General features: G+C 41.3%; 3 protein-coding genes across 3 annotated transcripts; 1 reads left to right on the top strand and 2 right to left on the bottom strand.

The window, feature by feature from the left end:
* Positions 1-2,328: 2,328 nt before the first annotated feature.
* nudc (nudC nuclear distribution protein) lies at positions 2,329-9,281 on the bottom strand. The gene is made up of 9 exons (XM_076755290.1): positions 9,090-9,281; positions 8,233-8,310; positions 7,914-8,126; positions 7,748-7,828; positions 7,521-7,634; positions 5,295-5,489; positions 5,097-5,180; positions 4,890-5,008; positions 2,329-2,663 (listed from the first exon to the last, which is right to left on the bottom strand). The coding sequence occupies exons 1-9, from the start codon at positions 9,162-9,164 to the stop codon at positions 2,612-2,614; spliced, it is 1,011 nt and encodes a 336-aa protein (XP_076611405.1). The 5' UTR covers positions 9,165-9,281; the 3' UTR covers positions 2,329-2,611.
* A 1,728-nt stretch (positions 9,282-11,009) lies between these two features.
* LOC143335667 (nuclear receptor subfamily 0 group B member 2-like) lies at positions 11,010-11,987 on the top strand. The gene is made up of 2 exons (XM_076755236.1): positions 11,010-11,556; positions 11,647-11,987. Exons 1-2 carry the CDS (start codon positions 11,010-11,012, stop codon positions 11,883-11,885), a joined length of 786 nt encoding a protein of 261 aa, XP_076611351.1. The 3' UTR covers positions 11,886-11,987.
* Positions 11,988-13,968: 1,981 nt separating this feature from the next.
* kdf1b (keratinocyte differentiation factor 1b) lies at positions 13,969-19,165 on the bottom strand. Its single transcript, XM_076754691.1, has 4 exons — positions 19,084-19,165; positions 17,155-18,101; positions 16,963-17,049; positions 13,969-14,136 (listed from the first exon to the last, which is right to left on the bottom strand). The coding sequence occupies exons 2-4, from the start codon at positions 18,080-18,082 to the stop codon at positions 14,042-14,044; spliced, it is 1,110 nt and encodes a 369-aa protein (XP_076610806.1). The 5' UTR covers positions 18,083-18,101; positions 19,084-19,165; the 3' UTR covers positions 13,969-14,041.
* Positions 19,166-19,258: the final 93 nt, after the last annotated feature.

Below are 19,258 nucleotides of genomic sequence, written 5' to 3'. Positions count from 1 at the left end.
TGTATTTAAATTCAGTAATTCTCTCTGTGTAGTAGTTTTCATTGATCATGACAGAGTCCAGCATTCAAACTGCTTGACTTCACACAAGGAAAGGTACATGCATGTTAACCCAGCGTTACTGTTTTATTTTCTATCTCACAGAAAATCAACGTGCTGCTTCATGTCATGGAGTGACACTACAATAAATTATTGGTCATAATGTGAAGCCTTATGTAGAACTCAGATTAGGGGTTTGGCTCACCAGTTTAAGCTGCTGCTTTCTTTTAAACTGCTAGCTCAGACACACATTTTGATAGGACGTTACATTATAGTATTACACATTGGATTAGCAATGGAGGTAATTAAGAATAAAGCTACTGTAGCTCTGACATTGTTTACGTTCACTTCAGACTTTCCTCCCTGTATTAGTTTTCCCCCAATTGCAGCCAAATTTCTGTCCTTTCGTCAGTGTATGCAGTACATTAAATAACTGTTATTTGAACCTGCTAATGACTGCTGGATAATAATGATTTCACACAGATAAAATGAACCTTTGAAAAAAGAAAACCATGCATCTGTTTCTGCAGAATACCAGATCACTGAGAAAATGTTGTTTTTTAAAGAGTGGACTGTGAGGCAGACAAATCCTGCCGTCTGATTGGCTATACCTGCCCTGTACATGATTCCTCATGTGATCACTCTCACAGGTGATGCCTACACTGTGGTCTAGTCAAAGTAGAAGTCATTTGATAATGTTTTAGACTCCATTTTGGTGAGAAACTTTGTTTCACTTTCAAGTGAAATTTTAGAAATTAGTTAAATATGAACTGAAGCTCACTTACAGCTACGATACTTATTTAATCAGTTTCTTCATGGTCATCGTCCACATTTGTAAGATTCATGTTCACACTCATTGGAGAAAAACTATACAGACGAACACTCAACCTTCCAAAAGCACTCTTAACACTAAAAGGAGAACACTGCTCCCTTGTGGCCCAAAAGCTAAAAATCTTTCCTGCCTCTGCACAGTGTCTAAGCATTTCATTGGTACACAAGTAGTGAAGTGAAGAATATAACCATTTCAATAGTCACATGTTTTAAATATAAACTTAACCAAAAAAATAATCTCATTCCATCCACAGGACATCCAGTATTATTTACATTGCTCAAAAAAATGAAGGCAACACTTGAATCACACACCGGATCATGATGAACGAATTATTCAAGAGAAGAAAATTATGTAACAGTCAGTCAATGGAAACCAAAATCATCAACCCACTGAGGACAGGATTCAAACCCAGGAACCCCGGGCCCACTGCACCAGCGTAAGGTCTGACAATCGATTTCATGCCGGCACCTAACAGCCATCAGAGGACCATTGGCTATGACCGCCAAAAGCATTCATGTTGGATGATGTTAAAGGCAGCGTAACGTTCACCACAGCGTCTCCAGACTCTTTGATGCCTGTCGGGCCCTCATGCCACCCTCATGGAGTCTGTGTCTGACAGTTTGGTCAGAAACATGTAAACCAGTAGCCTGCTGGAGGTTATTTTGTAGGGCTCTGGCAGTGCTCATCCTGTTCCTCCTCACACAAAGCAGCAGATACCAGTCCTGCTGCTGGGTTGATGCCCTCATATGGCCCTGGCCAGCACTCCTTGTGCATTAGCCAGTCTCCTGGTGTCTCCTCCATGCTCTTGAGACTGTGCTGGGAGACACAGCAAACCTTCTTGAGACTGCATGTATGGATGGATGTGAAATCCTGGAGGAGCTGGACTACCTGTGCAACCTGACCGGGCTGCACGTACTGCCTCATGCTATCAGCAGTGACAAGGACACTAACAGAAGTCCAAACTAGAGAAGAGTCAGTCAAGAAGGATAAGGAGAGAGTGATTGTCTGTGACACCTGTGCACCTGTTGTCACTTTGATTTGAACCACAGCAGGTGTAACTGAGTCCCAATCAACTGTGCTTCCTACATGGACAGATGGATATCACTGAAGTTTAACTGACTTGGTGTTATACTGTGATCGTCCCTTCATTTTTTTGAGCAGTGTAATTGGCAGTGTAACCTGGCTCTGTGCCGTCCAGTCGCCTTTGGATGTGATCCAAACAGAATATATGGCTGAGTTCAGTGACTCTGGTGACGGTTAAAATCATCACTCTTGGCCTTGAACTCTTCAAGGTTATGAGCTTCTCAATCAAACAGCAGTAAAAATACCAAGGTGAGCAGGCAAAAGTCTAAGAGTTTTAACTTGACTCCTTGTATTCATTTTCCATTTCATTCTGCTATACTGGGGCACAGACACTCAACTACAGGCTGTCCTGACAGCGCAGTGAAACATAACATCGCTTTGATTTTAAATTCATTTATTAAAAAATCCAGACACATCTTTAAATATTGAGACGACTTGCAATGGGACAACGTGAGCTTTACAGTCATCAACCTTGTTATCATGACAAAAAAAAAAAGCAAAGCATGAACTCATGTACTCAAGACAAGTTAGTCAACAAAAACCATGTCCAGTGTGGAGAGATCAGAAGAAGCGGCGGGCGGGGGGGTTTGATGCTGGCTCCGATATGATGGACATGGATCGTAACGTGGATTGGACAGGTGAAGCTGACAGCAGCGAGTCTCAGCTGAATTTGGCTTTAGAGAAATCCATCTCTGGGTGCTGAGCCATGAACCTGCAGAGACACAAGACGTCAGAGTCAGAGAAGAGACGAGACGCTGTCCACAAAAGGAAGCCGAAGTCAGGCTGCTTTTTAATACAGAATGATTTCATTATTAAAGAAAACGTGACTCTGTTGAGGGAATAAGCATCGCATTAAATTTAGAAAACCATTTTCTAAATGACAGATTGGTTCTGGTGCATTTATTTCTCCACATGTCTCTGTTTGTTTATTCACTTTCTACATAATAGCGCAGCCAAAACGTTTCTCTTGCTGGTGTGTGTATGGCTTGCCAACATTCCCCTGCTGGGCACAGACAGGACATTTTTCAACTTCAGCTAAAGCAGCTCCATCTGACGACCTGATGATTTGTTTAAATGCTTAAAACTGGAAAAAGATGCATCACCCCTCACATTTGATTGGACGGACAACATTTGACCTTTGTGTCAAGAAAATAACTCAGCGCAGCTATCTTGACTACAGTCACCACAGCAGTATTGTTTAACTTCTATAAAACTATACAAGACCCTGAGAGGCAGCTTTAACAAGTTTAAAGAGGAAGTGGAGGTGAACTGAACAGCAGACATGTCTCCTCTGGTCTGAACTGAGAGCAGCAGAGGACGTCGAGGGGTCATTTATGACCAACCGTGATAAGAGAGAATCCTTCACATCTGCCTCAAAGCTCTGACGCTCGGTCACATCCAGGTCTTATCTCAGTTACCTCCTGCTCTGTTTAATATTTAACATGACTCCTCATGGCTGGACCACAAGCTCAGGCTACTGTTCCTAAAATGACCCACTAACATCATGAGCGCCATGTCCTGAACAATCATCACGAGGTCACTCTGCATTTTTCAGCATCAAGGAGCTGCAGCAGTTCTTTGATATGCACATTAAAACAGCACACAGGTGGTTTTATGTTCTAGCTCATTTGCCATGAATGGGATGTACTTCACTTTATGGCTGACCATTCACTTCAAGCAGACCTTTTACTCATGAGATGACTTTGGTTTCAGTTGAACTGACTGCAAAATCAGAGGCAATCAAATCAAAAACAGGCTGCAGAGACCTGAAACTTGTTCGACCACAGTAATCCATCACAGGGAACAACATGCTGCCTTTATATTTGTGTTGCTCCAAGCAACAATTATTCTGACACTCTTCCAGTCAGTGTGTTTAAAGACATTCTGATATTTGAGCTTTCAGAGTCGCCTTGTCATTGTCAAGAATGCCTGCATTACCCACAATGCTACTGTACCACCGACAGCTCAGTCAGAGTTGGAGTGTTATGCTAGCAGTGGCTAATATCGCCTGCGGCAGAGACGACGCAGCATCTTCTTTCTAACTCCACAGCTTCAGTTTCAGACATGTTCTCTTCAGGCCTGACTGATGCTGATGAGGTGACATCACATGACCAACATTTATCAGACTCCGCACAGCTCCTCTGGAGACACAGAAGGCTTTGAACAACTTTTTTTCACGGATGCTGATGTGGAAAGTCTGTGGAGTCCTTTAAATGCACCACCAAGAGTAGCTTCAAAAAGGGTCTGTGGCTGCAACTGTGTTAAACCATTTGACACAACACTGACGAAAGATTCAGGCACCTCGTCGTCTTCTGTGATTGATTACACATCTCAGCATTAAACTGTGAAAATCACCTTGTAGACACAGACACCAACTGAAAACAATAGCACAATATGTAGCTAATGGGCTACATATGCAAAAACCACAGTAATGTAAGCACACCAAAACCCAAACAGATCATCTGGGACCACCTGTGGTCTAAGTATGAGGTTTCTATGAGGTTACCAGGTGCCACCATCACAAAGGGAACATAAAATAAACTATTTCATGGCTAGATAACATGGCATTTTAAACATAGAGTGAAAGAATCCCACTGGTTTCAGGTCAGACTCTGTGTCTCTGTGAACGAGGTCATGTCTGTGCATGGCAGAAGCTGGTACAAGCCCGATGTTATCTTTTATTGCCTGTACTTACAGCAGGTGAGTCTGGCCTTGAGCACAAATATGTAACACTGAGGACAAAAGTAGACAGGCTCTCAAATTCACCCTTCCAATAAAATCTTTATACACCATAAAGATTCTATTAAACTGACTATGGATACAGAGTCTGCTTTGGAGACTTCGCCAATAAAGCAGCACAGATGTCAGCTCACAGAAAATGAAAGATCTTTAAAAGCAAATGAGCAGGCGCATTATTTGGCAGTGATGTGAAACTTACTTTTTAAGAATTTCTTGTTTTTTCTGCTCTTCAGATGTAGGCAGGCCCATTGATTTCTGCCTTTGGTCATACATCATCTTCTCCACCATCCCACGCGTCTCTCCGTCCAGGTCTGACAGCTGCTCAGCGGGAAAAGCATACAGTGAGGACGGGCCAGACGCATCGGGGGCAGAAAACACCTCAAGGCTTAAACTGAACATCTTTTACCTTTGAGTTCTCTGGACAGACTTTCTTGGTGTTGATTTCTGGATCTGTGGTAACAATCTTGCTCCACCACTCCATTTTATTAATCTGAAATGAAAGAATGATGAGGCACAACAACTCAGCAGTTCACAAACCAATGGATATAGTCTGTCTGTCTGTAGTGACTGGCACACATCCACACACACACTCCTCTGTTCTCACCTTTTCCAAGTGGACTGTAACCACCTTGCCATCGTCGAGGAGCCAGGAGCTTTCCTCTACCTTCACCTCGTTGTAAAGCTGCCCTTCAATAACAGGAGGGTGTCCCTTCAGGCCGACCTTGATGGAGCGTCGCTGGATGTCCACCACTACATCTCTCCCCTTAATGCGGAACTTGACATCAAAAGGCACAACCAGCTGCAGGAGGATGTTAAAATTGAAACTGCGAATTAGATTCCGTTTTATTGATGGCTATGAAGATTACAATGTCAAGCAGCAGAGGACACTGAGGATGGAAACACCTGGTGTTGGTGACTGGTAAAACTGTTAAGGTTGGCACACTGGGTCTAAGCTGTTAGAGGATGAAGTCATACTTACAATTCTCCTGGGTCTGAACCACGTAAAGCTTAAAGATGAACGATTTGGATCATTTATGTACAAATGTGCTCAGTGGCAAAATGCCCATTTGTTGGAAGGCGACAGCTACACTTAATAAATGAAGATTACATAAATTAATGATTCATAAAATAGAATTATGTGTAATTAAGTAATGGCAAAGCAGTGTTTCTCTGTAAAACCACGCGTAGTATATACTGTGGACTGCAAAGGTTGTGGTGATAAATGACATAAAATGTTGTTTGACACGACATACAGGAGCTGCTTTTCTCCTGGGAAGATGCACGTCAACACTATCCCCATGAGGCGAGGTGTGTCAACCAGCAATGGTGTGTGTCAAGACACCACCAGAGTATGGGCTTACACAGAAAACAATGGGCAATGGTGGGCTGACACCTAATACACTGCTGGTGTGTACTGCCCTTAAAAGTGGTTAGAGTCAATATTTTTACAATAACAGTCCATCACTTGACAGCTTAACAGTTTCGCTGTCTGACTTCAGTTTTACTGATTGGGTTCACTCTCACTGCTGTCATTATGTCATTTACACTGAACCAGGCAGCTTCAGAAAAGAAGCCTCTTTATGCTACCTGCTCAGCACCAAACAGCAGACAGACACAGTTATCGTCTAGCTGGTGAACATAATGGAACACTTAGCAGCTTAAGAGCCAGATATTTTACTATGGAGATGATGGAGAGCAAAAACAGAGCTAAAATAGAGTGAATATTCACCTTCTATTTGCCAGGTGGCCACAAACATGACTCCATATGACGGATCATTTTGCTCTATAAATGCTAGACATGCAAACAAGCGACTGTTTGCTAATTAATAACTTAATAGTAATAAATAATAACTTAATAACTAACTTAAAAGGTTACAATATGTCACTGTTGTGTTCACAACTTGTTTCTGCTAGTGCGAAAGTTATTAGTTATGCAAATGCAAAGGCCATTTTTTTTCCATGTCATGTGACCCAATGATGCCAAATCAATACCAATCTGTATTACTACACTGGACAAATATGAAACATTTTAGAATTGGATTTTAGTGCTCATTCTATTTCATATTAATGTCTTTATGCAAAATTCAACATTGTTCTCAGCAGCTGCTGTCTCATGTCAGCCACCTGTTGGTTCACTAGTCACGTTGGAAAGCTCTTCTCATTCTTGTCTTCACCTTCTCCATCAGGCTCTGTGTCCTCTTGTTTTATCAAAAAATAGAGCCAGGAGTGTGAAACGTGCACAGAAAGAAAACAGTCTGCAACTGAGGTTTTTTTTTTTAAGTTGATTCCTGTGCCAACATGAACACTGTCACCTGTCACAATCTTTGTTTTTCATCTTTTTGTTCCATCTTGGTATAAAATTTTAATCCCTATGGACACTTTTACGCTGTGCATGACATGCATGTGCTCCAACCTTTGAATTCCACATACATAGTGGAGCAATTTGTTTGAAAAATTGAAAAATTTCTTACCCAGTGAACGGTGTGAGAATACAATATTAACAACATTCAAGTGAACACTGCAACATTTTTATAAATTCAGGCACTAGCCTGAATATAAATATGAAATCAGTGTTAAAAATAAACATTATTGGGCAGACAAGTGACATAGGACAAGCACATGCTCAGTAGAACAAAGGTCCAGGTCAGTACAACACACAGGCGAGTACAACTGTGCCTGTTATTTCAGAACAGTTAGGAAAAGAGGTGAGGATCTGTCTTGTGAGGTCACTGTCACAGCTTTTGGCAAAAGTCTGGCTGTCTAAGCAGCAAGAAGCTGGTGATGAAGAAGCGTTAGGAAAAGCATTACCCTGAAGTCAAAAGGCACTCACATCGATTTCAGACAGGCTCTGCGTCCACTTGTAGTTTGGCAGGTCAGCTCCGTTTCCTGCATTAGGCTTCAGCTTATCCTTGTCCTTCTCATCCTCCTCTCCTTCTGAGTCAGACTGGGGAAATGGAAGTTAAGATCAGTACGTCAGCAAAGCCAGATTTGTATGCTCATCAACACCAAACTCTTTGACTGATGTTTCACTCTCAAACTGTTCAACTGTTCACTCACCCCCTTCTCTTTTTCTGCTTTGTCAGATGACTGTTCTGCATTTGTTGTTGCGTTCACCTTCTTCTCTTCTTCATTCTTTTTCTAAAATACACATAATCCAAAAAGTAAATAAAGTAATATTCTCAACGAAACAAAGGCAGTGGTTCTCATTTGGCACAGGTTTCACCTTGTCAAGTTCAGACTGAAGTTTCTCTGCTTCTTCATCTGTTAGTTCCTGGATTCTGGGACCGTCTTCATTCTTCTTCTTTTTCCTCTCTTCCTCTGCTAACTTGGCAGCTCTTTCAGCTTTTTCCTTCTTTTCCTTCTCCTGCTTCATCAGCTTGTCTTTGTGGGCTTTCAGCGCAAGCTTACTGTGGTGGGCAAAAGCATCTTTGACAAGCTGAAAGACAGAGATGGTGAGAAATCAGAGATAAGTGGAGGTGTTCCTCTGTACCTGCACAGGACAGTATGTAGTCTTAAATGTCAGATACACTAGCAGTGCTCACCTTCTCTGGAGCCCCTGAATCACCACCAGTGAAGAAATCAGTTTTGCGACGCAGGAAACTGAAAAATGTGTTTACTAACTGTAGAGAGAAAAATAGGCAGTCATTTTTTCCCCATCCCACAGATTATGACTTTAATTTATACAAGAGAATCGTTGACATGATTGATGTCTGTAAATATGCTTCATGCTTGCACTTCTTAACAGCATCACTGTAACTGAACCTTTAGCTGCAGCTTCATGCTTCCATTGCATATGATCAACATTAACATCACAATTTTTCTTCCAATCCTCCATAACCTTTAACTATTTCTTTTTTGGTCTACTTGCAAATCTTTGCATTGAATGTGGTTGAGCGAACTACTGAACAAGATCATTTTCATCCTTTCACCGACTCAAATGATCCTTTCTTAATGTGCGGAAGGAAAATTAAGATTGTTCTAGAAATTTCAGCCATTTGACACCATCCAGCCAGGACCCAGCACCTCAGCGCTGCATAAAGGTTTACTTGTGTAACGAATACTTATGACTTCTTATTTCTGAAAACAGACCATCATGAAAATGAGTTTAAGAGCTAAAATGAGATCTTGAAATTTCTTGCTGCTGTGTTAGTGACATGTATGTCGAATTAAATAACACCCCACATGTTAACAACGTAAGGATGTGGTCTGTCCAACAAGAATGCCTATTAATAATAATAAAAAAAAAACATTTACCAAAACCTGTAAAATAGTTGTTTCCTCTTTCTATACGTGAATGCTTAACGTTACAGGCGTGGTGCGCCTATTAGCTTACAAGCTAACCACATTACCTCCAGCATTAGCACGGTAGCTTTAGCTTGTCAGCAGCTCACTGACTTACCTCTTGTACACCTCCTTCGTGTTGTTGCGCCATAACAAGCAACATGCCGTCATACTTTTCTTCATCTTCACCCATTTTGGTTAATTACAAAAAATCTGAATAAAACGCTATCTGCGAGATGACAAGCAGAAAAGTGGGTTAGCGACAGTGTGAGGCCCGTAGAGTCACGCTACTCATTTCCTGGCAACAAACTCCGCCTACGCTTGCTTTGGCCAATTGGAAGACTAGATTTTAAATGACAGCCGAAATATCCAATAAAGTGAGGGAATTGGTTCAGGGCTCAACTGAGGTGCTCAGGAAGAACGAGAATTTTCTGGAGAAGTGACCCAAAAAATTACATTTTATTGTGAGTATAGTTTTAAATCGCTATACTATCATTTTAAGACGCAATAAAAAAAAGGAGTATAATTGCATAATTAAATTCACAGCTGCCCTGGTGAGTTCATAGACACATTGTGGTGGATATTTATAAATACTACTACTACTACTACTACTACTACTACTACTAATAATAATATAGTAGCTTAAAATTAACAAAAAATATTGATTCCCTTGTGTGTGTTTCCAGCTTTTTGCTTGATAAATGACTAATACGACTATCAAAACTCTAGCCTGTTAATTAAGAGATTAATCTCTCAGTCAGCTAACTCATTAACTGATTAATCCTTTGAACAGGTGAATGCAGTTTTCTATTTCTCTCTCTCTCATTTGCAAACTGTTACACCAGTCAGTGATTTCACAGCAGGTGTTTTCCATCTGTTCCATGCAAAGCACCTGCAGCGCTGATCACTTCTGTAGCTGCAAGACATTTTAAAGTCACTGAGGAAAAGCCACAGAAATACTGTACCATGTATTAATTTACACTTTAAGCTGTTTAAGAGAGATTGAGCATCCAACACGTTTAAGTTTTGGCATTTAAGACTGAGGTGGTGCCAAAATAGGTGAAATGATTTTGAGGTGGTTGAAGTGTTTTTTCCCTGTTTCAGACCATTTCAAATGTTATTTTTGACTTTTGGACTGTTGGTCAGATAAAACGAGTATTGGCATCAAGCCTCCAGCATCAAAAAATAAGCCAGCTAGCAATACATTTAAGATGTTAAAAAATGTAAAAGTATTATTAACAGTATAGTATGTGTTATGCATCATAAAAAGCATTTTCACTGATAATTAAATGACCACAGATACTACCAGAAAGTGATAAGGAGCAGAGTTCACAACTCTGTCTGTGGCTCAGATTATATATCTGTGAACTCATGCATAAACTGACTCAGCTCGCTATTTTTTTCTGGATTTCCAAAACAGTTTGGGGTCTGTATTTTGATATATACAAGATGCTTATTACAGAATATCTTTAACTATTACAGTCAGGTGAACCTGATGAAGGCAGAATTTGTACCAAGAAACTAAATGATTTAGAAATGTAAGTATTTTCTGAAACCGGCAGCACAGTTGTAATCCTTAAAACCTATATAAAAAAAGTCATTATGCCCTCTCATGCTGTTCCAAGGAGTAACTGGGGCACAGGTCAGGTGGCAGCTTGTGCGTTGACCCCGGCAGTCCTTGATAGACTGGTACAGGCTGAGTTATGACTGAGGTAAACATGATAAATGCTATTGACCCCACCAGCTTCTGTATTTCACTTGCCCGCAGCTGCTGAGTTTAACTAGCCTTATCGCCGCCACGTGGAGGGAACCTAGCTCCCTCTGCATGGTGAGTATACGGTCAGTTTTTTTTCCCTGAAACGCAATGGTTTAAAGGAGGGTCAAGGCTGGGCTTGTCGTTAGCAGGTGACATCCTGATAAATAGGCCCTGCGCTTCTGGAGTCATGCGTAGGCACTGCAGGACACCGTTCATGCTTTCTGCAGCTTACCGGTCTGCTTTCTTTCCTTCTGAGAGCCCTCTGGGGATACTTCTTCTTTCATGATGTTTCCTCTGGAAGAGATTACACACAGCACCTGCTCGCATTACCTGGATCAGCATCCTCACGCTATTCTTTACAGCATCTTGAGCGGGCAGGAGAGTGGCTACCTCAACACCAAACTGGACCAGAATATAACAGCACACAACTGCCACTGTGAGCAGAGGAGGACTGTTTGCCTGAAGGACCCAGCAGCCACCTGCCAGGTTGCCTCCAGCGTGCTGGTCAAAACCATCTGCTTTGTGAGAAGTTTACCATCCTTCAGTCAGCTTCCATCAGGAGATCAGTCATCGCTGTTAAGACACTGCTGGCTTCCTTTATTTGTTCTGGGTCTTGCCCAAGAAAAGATAGTCTTTGAAGTGACCAATGTTCCGAATTCAAGTATCCTTAGACAGATTCTGCTCGGACCACGACTCACTGAAAGGGAGGCTCACCGACCAACTCTTGCCGGAGTCCACAAATTGAGAACTTGCTTGCATTATCTGTGGAATCTGGATCTCAGTCCGAAGGAATATGCTTACCTGAAGGGTGCTTTGTTGTTTAACCCAGGTAAGACATTTTTATTAGTAGTGCCATGCTAATTAGTTTGTTGGATATGCATTGTGAACTTAAAAAGCAACTTCTCTTCATCTGTTACAGCTGTTCAAGGATTGAGTGCCTCGCCGTTCATCGAAGGGCTCCAACAGGAAGCTCACAGAGCTCTCCAAGAAGTCATCCACCTCCTGCACCCCGAGGACACTGTTCGCTTCAGTCACATCCTTCTAGCAGCTTCCGGCATTCAGGCTGTCAGCCACAGCCTCGTCACAGAGCTCTTCTTCAAGCCAGTCATTGGCAACACAAATATGTCCCATTTATTAACAGAGATGTTGTTTTTGTAATAAGATCCTAGTGAGAAAGCCTTATATATGTGAGTGTTGTAAATGGATTTTTATACAGTAAACCAAGTTTGAAAAGCACATGAAATAAATCTTTTAATACCTTCTTCAGCTTGATGGAGTTATGGTTTTAAGAAATGCACAACTTCTGTGAAAGCGTTGAAATGATTGTATTACATTAAGCTTTCTAATGAAGGAGGAATTTCAAAGCAGTGTGGCCTGATCTAAAAGAAAAAAGTATACTTTGACTCCCTCATGTGGCCTTATGTGGCAAACAGGCAAAAACATCAAATGTTTCATTTCACTTCATTTACTTTATTGTTTTTATGATGAGACATCAGCTAAAAGATCGCCTACACACACACACAAACACTTTGCTGAAAATATAAAGTACCATAGCACAGTGAGAGGCCGAAGGATAACACTTAAATTATGAAAAGAAAATGCTTTCCTTCAGCAGAGAATTCAACCAGTTTAAGTGTACTAGGATAGTTACAGTTAGCCATTTATACAACACAGACACATTCATCTTGGTCAAGTCAATGGTCAAGTAGCTTTCACACCATTTGCAGCCAAATTCTTGACACACTAAAATAAACTGCGGTGTTAAGTTCTTTAAAATATCCATATCACCTGAAGTCACACAAGTTGTTAACATATAATAACAGAATTGAAACGGGGCAGAAGAGGATAGATCCATGACCAACAGTAACCATAATCTAATGCTGATAAGGACACAGAGCTGAATAAATTCCACTGAGTCAGCAGGCCAAATTCCCATCAGCACTCAGGAGCAAACACAGCGAGCACATTGCGGTAAGAAAACATTCACTTCATGAGTTATCTTAATGTCACTAATAAATTACAGCTATAGTACACAATACAACCTTAAATCGTAAGTCTGCAGTTCAGACCAGCTTTCAATTCAATTTGGATTAAAGACAGGACGGCCACAAACAGCACCCAGAATGCCTCAAACACCTGGTTAACTTAAAACTTAAGAGCTATATGCTTCATATGGGCTTCATGTCATAACACGAGGAATAATTTGTTGTGGGAAAATAAAATCATCAAAAAGCATCATACACCATACAAGTTACAATAGAAAAAAACCCTGAATTTTGACACAGAAAAAAAAAGAAACTCAAGGTTCACTTATTAGCTTTTTCTGCAGCTTTCAACTTGTTTTTCTTAATAAAAATAACACATTATTGACTCACTAAAATTATTCTAATATCTGTGTGGCAAACATGAGGCAACCACTGGCAGCCTGTTATCTCAGCATAGAGCAACCGGCCTGGCTCTGTCCAAATGTGAAAATATGTCTACCAGAACCTCAAAAAGCCTGTTAATGAAAGGCCTTTAGAGGAGTTCCTTGGCGGATTTTGTGACCAGGTTCGCTGTTTCCAATCTATATGCTAAGCTAGGCTAAGTGGCTGCATCATACAACTCTCTACAAGAAAGCAAATAAGCATAATTACCAAAACCACCATAAACACGTAAAAATCTCTATCCAATATTACAACAACAGGATTTTGAACCATGATATAACCATGATATTTTTCTTCCTACCCATTACTCTTACATCAAATTATGGAAACTATCAGATCATCATTTCTGATCAATCACTCATGTACATGTGCAATACATAACCAAAGCATTTAAGGCACTGAATATACTTTAAAAATCACACAAATTTGCTTAATATCAAATCTATGATAATGAAATGTGTCACAAAAACACAACTTGAGATTTTGTTTTTCCACAACTACATCCAAAAATGTCCTTTGCAAAACAGCAGAATAATCTGACCTGGTCAGGTTTTATGAACATGACTCAGTTCTCCTTCAAGGACGAGGGGACGGTTAATCATGATACAATATCTACGAGCCACCAAGAGCTACTGCTGGTGTCTGCCTCAATAAAGCAATCCTTCAAATATACACATAATATTTATCAGACATAAATATCTACACGCAGAGCCCTGAGTTCACTGAAGTCCTTCAGACATGTGAACGTTCACATTTTCTCTCTACAAAGAGCTTGGCTCAGCCAGAGACTCCTGTTCAAGTAGAGTCGCCTTTCAACGTCCCGTATGTGACCTTGTGGAGACAGCACGACAAATAATTCAAGCATAGATGGCCAGTGTGGAGCGGGAATCATGTTCTCACAGAGGTGCGGATTAGTGGGACACCTGAAGAATTAGTTTCTGCGTGAGAGGGCGAGTAGGCTGTTGGAGAACTAGAAGTGTGACCTAAAAGAGCAAAAAAAGAAATAAAAAGAGAGAACAAACATGGTAGGTCATTCTGATTGCTGTCATTTCTATTCACATTGCACTGCAAGTAGAAACACACTCAGACATTGGAAAGATAAAAAAATATAAAACAGGAGAGTTTATCTTTCAGACTTGGTGAGATTTGATCACGCACATCCAAAATGTTTATAGGCTGAATAATCTGCATTTATGTGTTCTCATCTGCGAATCAGTGAGAGGTTGCTTTTCATCCATCTGGAATGTGAGGATGCTGAGTCGAGGGTTTACAGGTGTGTCACCACTCCAAACACATAGGCATTTAAATATGATGCTGAAATCAACTAAAATAAACTTAATGCTTCTTGTATTTGGCCTGCTAGCATATGTTATTTTAGCATGGTAACTTCAGCTTACTGACAACGATTATGCCCGTGACTGTCCAGGTGAACATCTTCCTTTGCACTTGACAGTGAAGCATTTCCCGCCTCCCATCAAAGGGCACTTTGTTTTAGCATCTAACTTCACGTTCACAGCACTGCTCTGATGACACACCGCAGCAGCAGGTGAACAGGTTGCATTAATCAAGTTGAAACAAGTCATTTATGACAAGTTTGTGCGGTGGAGAGAGTTTGGTGAACCCAATTTTGTATATTTGTGCCAGCAAGCCTCAGAAAAATGTCAGAGAGATTTAGAATAAGAATACAAAAATGCTCTTGTGTGAAGGCCATTACTGTTTTTGTGTATTCTTCTCTTTGTATCTACATTCCCAGTTTAAAATCTTGCACACAGATATGACTGTTATTTTACTACAATGGAGACACGCACTATAGTGTCCAGTCTATAGAGGAGAGTGCACACCCTGCTCCTCTTGGCTTTGGCTCACTGCACTGATAAAAAGAATTTACATCTTGGTTTGTCATTGGTGAAGCCCTGTGAATAGACTCAGGGTGTATTTTAACTTTACCTCCATGCTCATTTGTTAGTCCCCTTATGAATATTTACCTTCTGTCTGGGTTGTTTCCTGTATGGTTGACTGACTAAATGTTAACAAATCAGTCAATCAAACAGTTTACATGGAAGAAAATCAAGACTTTGTATAAGTCATTTGTGCCAACTCATTGTTATTGTAGTGTAAATTCTTCAAATTAAAAGTCACTTTTACATTTATTTCTCTTTTCTGCTACTTTGTGCATCCTTGAAAGGCACATTAAGATGTGTTGTGTTGCTTTCAATCTTTTTGAATGGCTACTTTTAATCACACAAAGGTAAACTATGTAATAACAGCAGCAGTCCAACACCTGCACAGGACTGCTGCTGCAATGAAGGACAAAGCAGCCATGGCCTCTGTATTTATTCTGTGGAATAAGCGTGTGTGTCCGAAGCCTGGTGGGAGATTAAACTCTACGTAGGGGGTGAATGATGCGGCCCTGAAATACTGCCGTGAGCTCCCCTCACAGGATTTTTGGAGCTCCTCGTACTCAACCGAGCGCTACTGCTTGAGGTGGTGAAATAAGTTTGTTGTATTGCCTTTTGTTGTTAGTCTTCTTACTCTTCATTTATATTACTGTGGTTTGCTCCCACACGACTAAACCTGCTTCCTTTTTGGAGGCGTCTCCTCCACCGTGGAGCAGGCAGCAATGTTACTTTCGCTTTCAGCCATGATTGTTGTTGCTGTGCATAACAGGATGATGTCATTATGTCAACAAGTTGGAGTATCATGAAACAACTTATTTTTTTTAATCATAATACAAATAACACTGGTGTTATTGTGAATAACACATGACACACCCCTAATCCTACATTTAACAATGCATACATTAAGAATACTTTATAGACTGAGTCCATTATTTCTATATTTATATGTTACTACTACCTACTTACTACTAGGCCAACACAATAAATGTGTGACAGATTCTATGTTCCCCACCAAAATTTTATTTCTGGTAGTGCAGAGAGGGCTTTGAAACTCCCTTTAGACCAGTGGTTCTCAAACTGGGGGGCTCATGCATGACCAGGGTGGGAAAATGTGGAAAACATACTGTGCTCTGATGCTTGACACGCAGTCAGAATTCAAGTGTGCATTCTTGCACAATGACACACTTGATAGGGAAGAAAAACAGGTGATGCCCAAACACACCAGTCAAATATGACAGAGTCATGTGCTCTCAAGTTCCCCATCAGTACAGAGAGAGAGAGACATGTGTCTTTTGTGTTGACTAGATCTGACAGCTTTGGACAGTTTCATTTGATTTCTGTGTAGGGAAGGAAGGACTCTGTTTTTTTAGCATGAAAGAAAAAAGTTTGACAAGCACTGATTTAGACCTTCAGTTTGGGTCATAGAGTTTACAGAAATTTATACTGAAATGAATACATTAAATATGAAAAATCCTAATCTAGATTTTCTTTCAAAAATCACAAGGTCAGGGTGCATGTGGGGGACTCATTACCTCATTGTTAATCAAATCTAGGCTACGGCCCTCTGCCCGCACAGGGAGACATCCTATCTGTTATTTAATTAAAATTATTTAATTAAAAAAATCTAATAAATTGCTTTTACAGCAGTGAAATATGATGTTAATATCCTTAAAATTCTGAATCTCTGTCTAGTCAGAAGCAAAAGTGGATGTACCAGAATCAATCAGGAAGTTAAACCAGTGTTACCAGGTGATAAAACAATCCCAGCCAACATTGGCACATAAATGCATGATGGATTTCCCCCGTTATCACAGCCAAGTTATGGAAAACAAAACAGGCATGTAATTCACTGAGGAGTATATGTCACCATCTACTGTGTGTGTAATAACATAACACAGACAGGATTCTTACCTCCATTGTTCCTCCACATCTCTCTGGCGCACTTGTCAGAAGAGGTCAGCTCAGATATTTGGATGTTTGGATTGGATTTATAGTCATCTTGAGGAAACAGAGAAAATGAGAGTGATGGCTGATGGCAGGAAAGCAGCTGTATGGTGTTTTCAGAGGTGGTGTGGAGCTAAGAGATGAAAAACTACAACTTACTGTTGTTGCTGAATGAAAAGGAATCGCTCTCCCTCATCGTCTCGTTCCCGCTGTCCGACAGCGTCCTCTCCCTCCTGGAGACGGGCGGCCTCCTCTTTGTGCTCTTCCGAGTGCTGATGCGGATGATGCCGCGCACCAGCCGACACTCGGCCTCCTGCTCGTCCATTTTGTGCTCCTCTGCCAGCGAGTTGATGAGCTGGTTGATGGCCTTGCTCTTCTTTAGAAACACGGAGTCTGAGGTGCACCTGACCAACTCCTCAATCTGATATTCAGAGTAGAGCTCCAGCAGCTTCTTTGTAATCAGAGAGTCCACGTTCTCCTCGCCATCCTCCCAGTCATCAAACCTCATGGACTCATGCAGGGACGGATAGCTGGGCTGTGTTAGACCACCCGGCGGAGGCACATACGGAGATTTGGTTTCAACATCTAAATACTCTCTTGGACTGTCAACTTTGACTCCAGCAATGCGGACGTCCCCAAGCCAGTCTATGGCGTCGTCATCTTTGTTGTCTCCTGGGTTCACAGCTCGGAGGCTCACCTTCTCTGGTTCGTCTGGGGAGCTCTCGTTTGGCGCCAGGCATGGAGCGAGGATGGAACGCTGGCAGAACCTGTACAGGCCACAGGTGAGCACGCTGCACATAAAGGTCCTGCAGCTCCTTGGAGAAGCACAGGGATTGCAGGTTTGTGCCGCAGGGGGAGAGGCAGCTACGCCCGGGATGAAGCCAACGGTCTCAGACTCCTTTCCATTGGCATCTTTGAGGTGGGCTTTGTGGACTGTCTTTGGCTCTGGGGTTGGGAGCCGGTCTTCCACTGGGTCCACGCAGCGCTCCTCATAGGATGACCTCTGGCTGCTGCTCCTGCTGGGTCCATGCCTGTAGCCGCCAGGTCCTGAGCTGTGTCTCAGACTGCCAGTGCTGCTGGCAGACATGACGTACTGGCTCCAAGGTCTGGACAAGTATAAGAGAAAATTAGGTCAACTGAGGCGTAACCAAATGGTAAGAGGGAGTTGAAATGGCATGACTAAACATCGTGCTTTTTATCAGTCCAATCTGCAAGGCAAAACCTAAAATCACTTGTAGCCACCTGAGGGCATCTCTCTTCAAGACAAATGTGAAACTACTATCCCCAGGTAGCAGGTAAACCAACCCAACTGGTTCTCTGGAGAGTGCATAAGAACACAGTCAAAGACAATATTCACACTTCAAATTCATGTCACTTCTAAAATGGAACTAAATGTTTAACGGTAAAAATTAAAAAAACAAAACAAAACAAAACAAAACAAAAAAAACAATATATGCAACCACAATGACAACTGCTGCATGTAAACATATCTGTTGTGTTTACACGGTGAGGCTGAATGAAGGCAGACCAAATCCCTTTTAAAAATCTTCGAACTGAACCACCCCCCTGGGCTGTTAGCTAGAACCATTTTGGCTATTCTGATGACAGCTATTATGACACTATTTAAGCAAAGCTTTATAAAAACACATCTTTTTATTAGAAAAGGCGAGCACTCTCATGGGTTACATGAAAGCCGAATTGAAGAACAAATCTTATTGAATCTGATATTAACTTCGTTTATGTTTTACTCGGTATACCTATACATTGAAAACATAAAAACTTTTAAATTGCCAGATTCTCTGATACTATCTGGCGTTCAATGCGACGAAGGCAAGTGCTGGAACTAATGTTTACAGTAGTCCTACCATATACTTAGCTAATCAAAACATAAGTGAAATGGAAACATTATTTTCCTGCTTTTTTCCCCCCACATTTAACCACTGCGATTTATTACACGTTATTGTTTGAAAAACATGAAGTCACGATTCCTTCAGTGTATAAAAATAATTTTCACTTTCATGGCGACTTGTCATCGCGGCTTTTTCCTCCATTAGAGGACTCGGGAACTTCTCACTTAACATTACTCACAGTGTACACGGTGCGTCCACCAAAAGACTCCCGACTTAATGTTGTCCTTTCCACATTACATTAAACATGTCTGTTTTCAATCCATTTTGAAAGTCCCCTATATCAGCTCCGCTAGAAAATGTCAGTTTCAGGAAAGATTTCGACCAACTCCGTATACCTGAGCGTCAAGGTGCAG

The sequence above is a fragment of the Chaetodon auriga genome, chromosome 17 (assembly GCF_051107435.1).
Source record: "Chaetodon auriga isolate fChaAug3 chromosome 17, fChaAug3.hap1, whole genome shotgun sequence".
Lineage (NCBI taxonomy): Eukaryota > Metazoa > Chordata > Actinopteri > Chaetodontiformes > Chaetodontidae > Chaetodon > Chaetodon auriga.
This window is presented reverse-complemented; position numbering and strand designations above follow the sequence as displayed.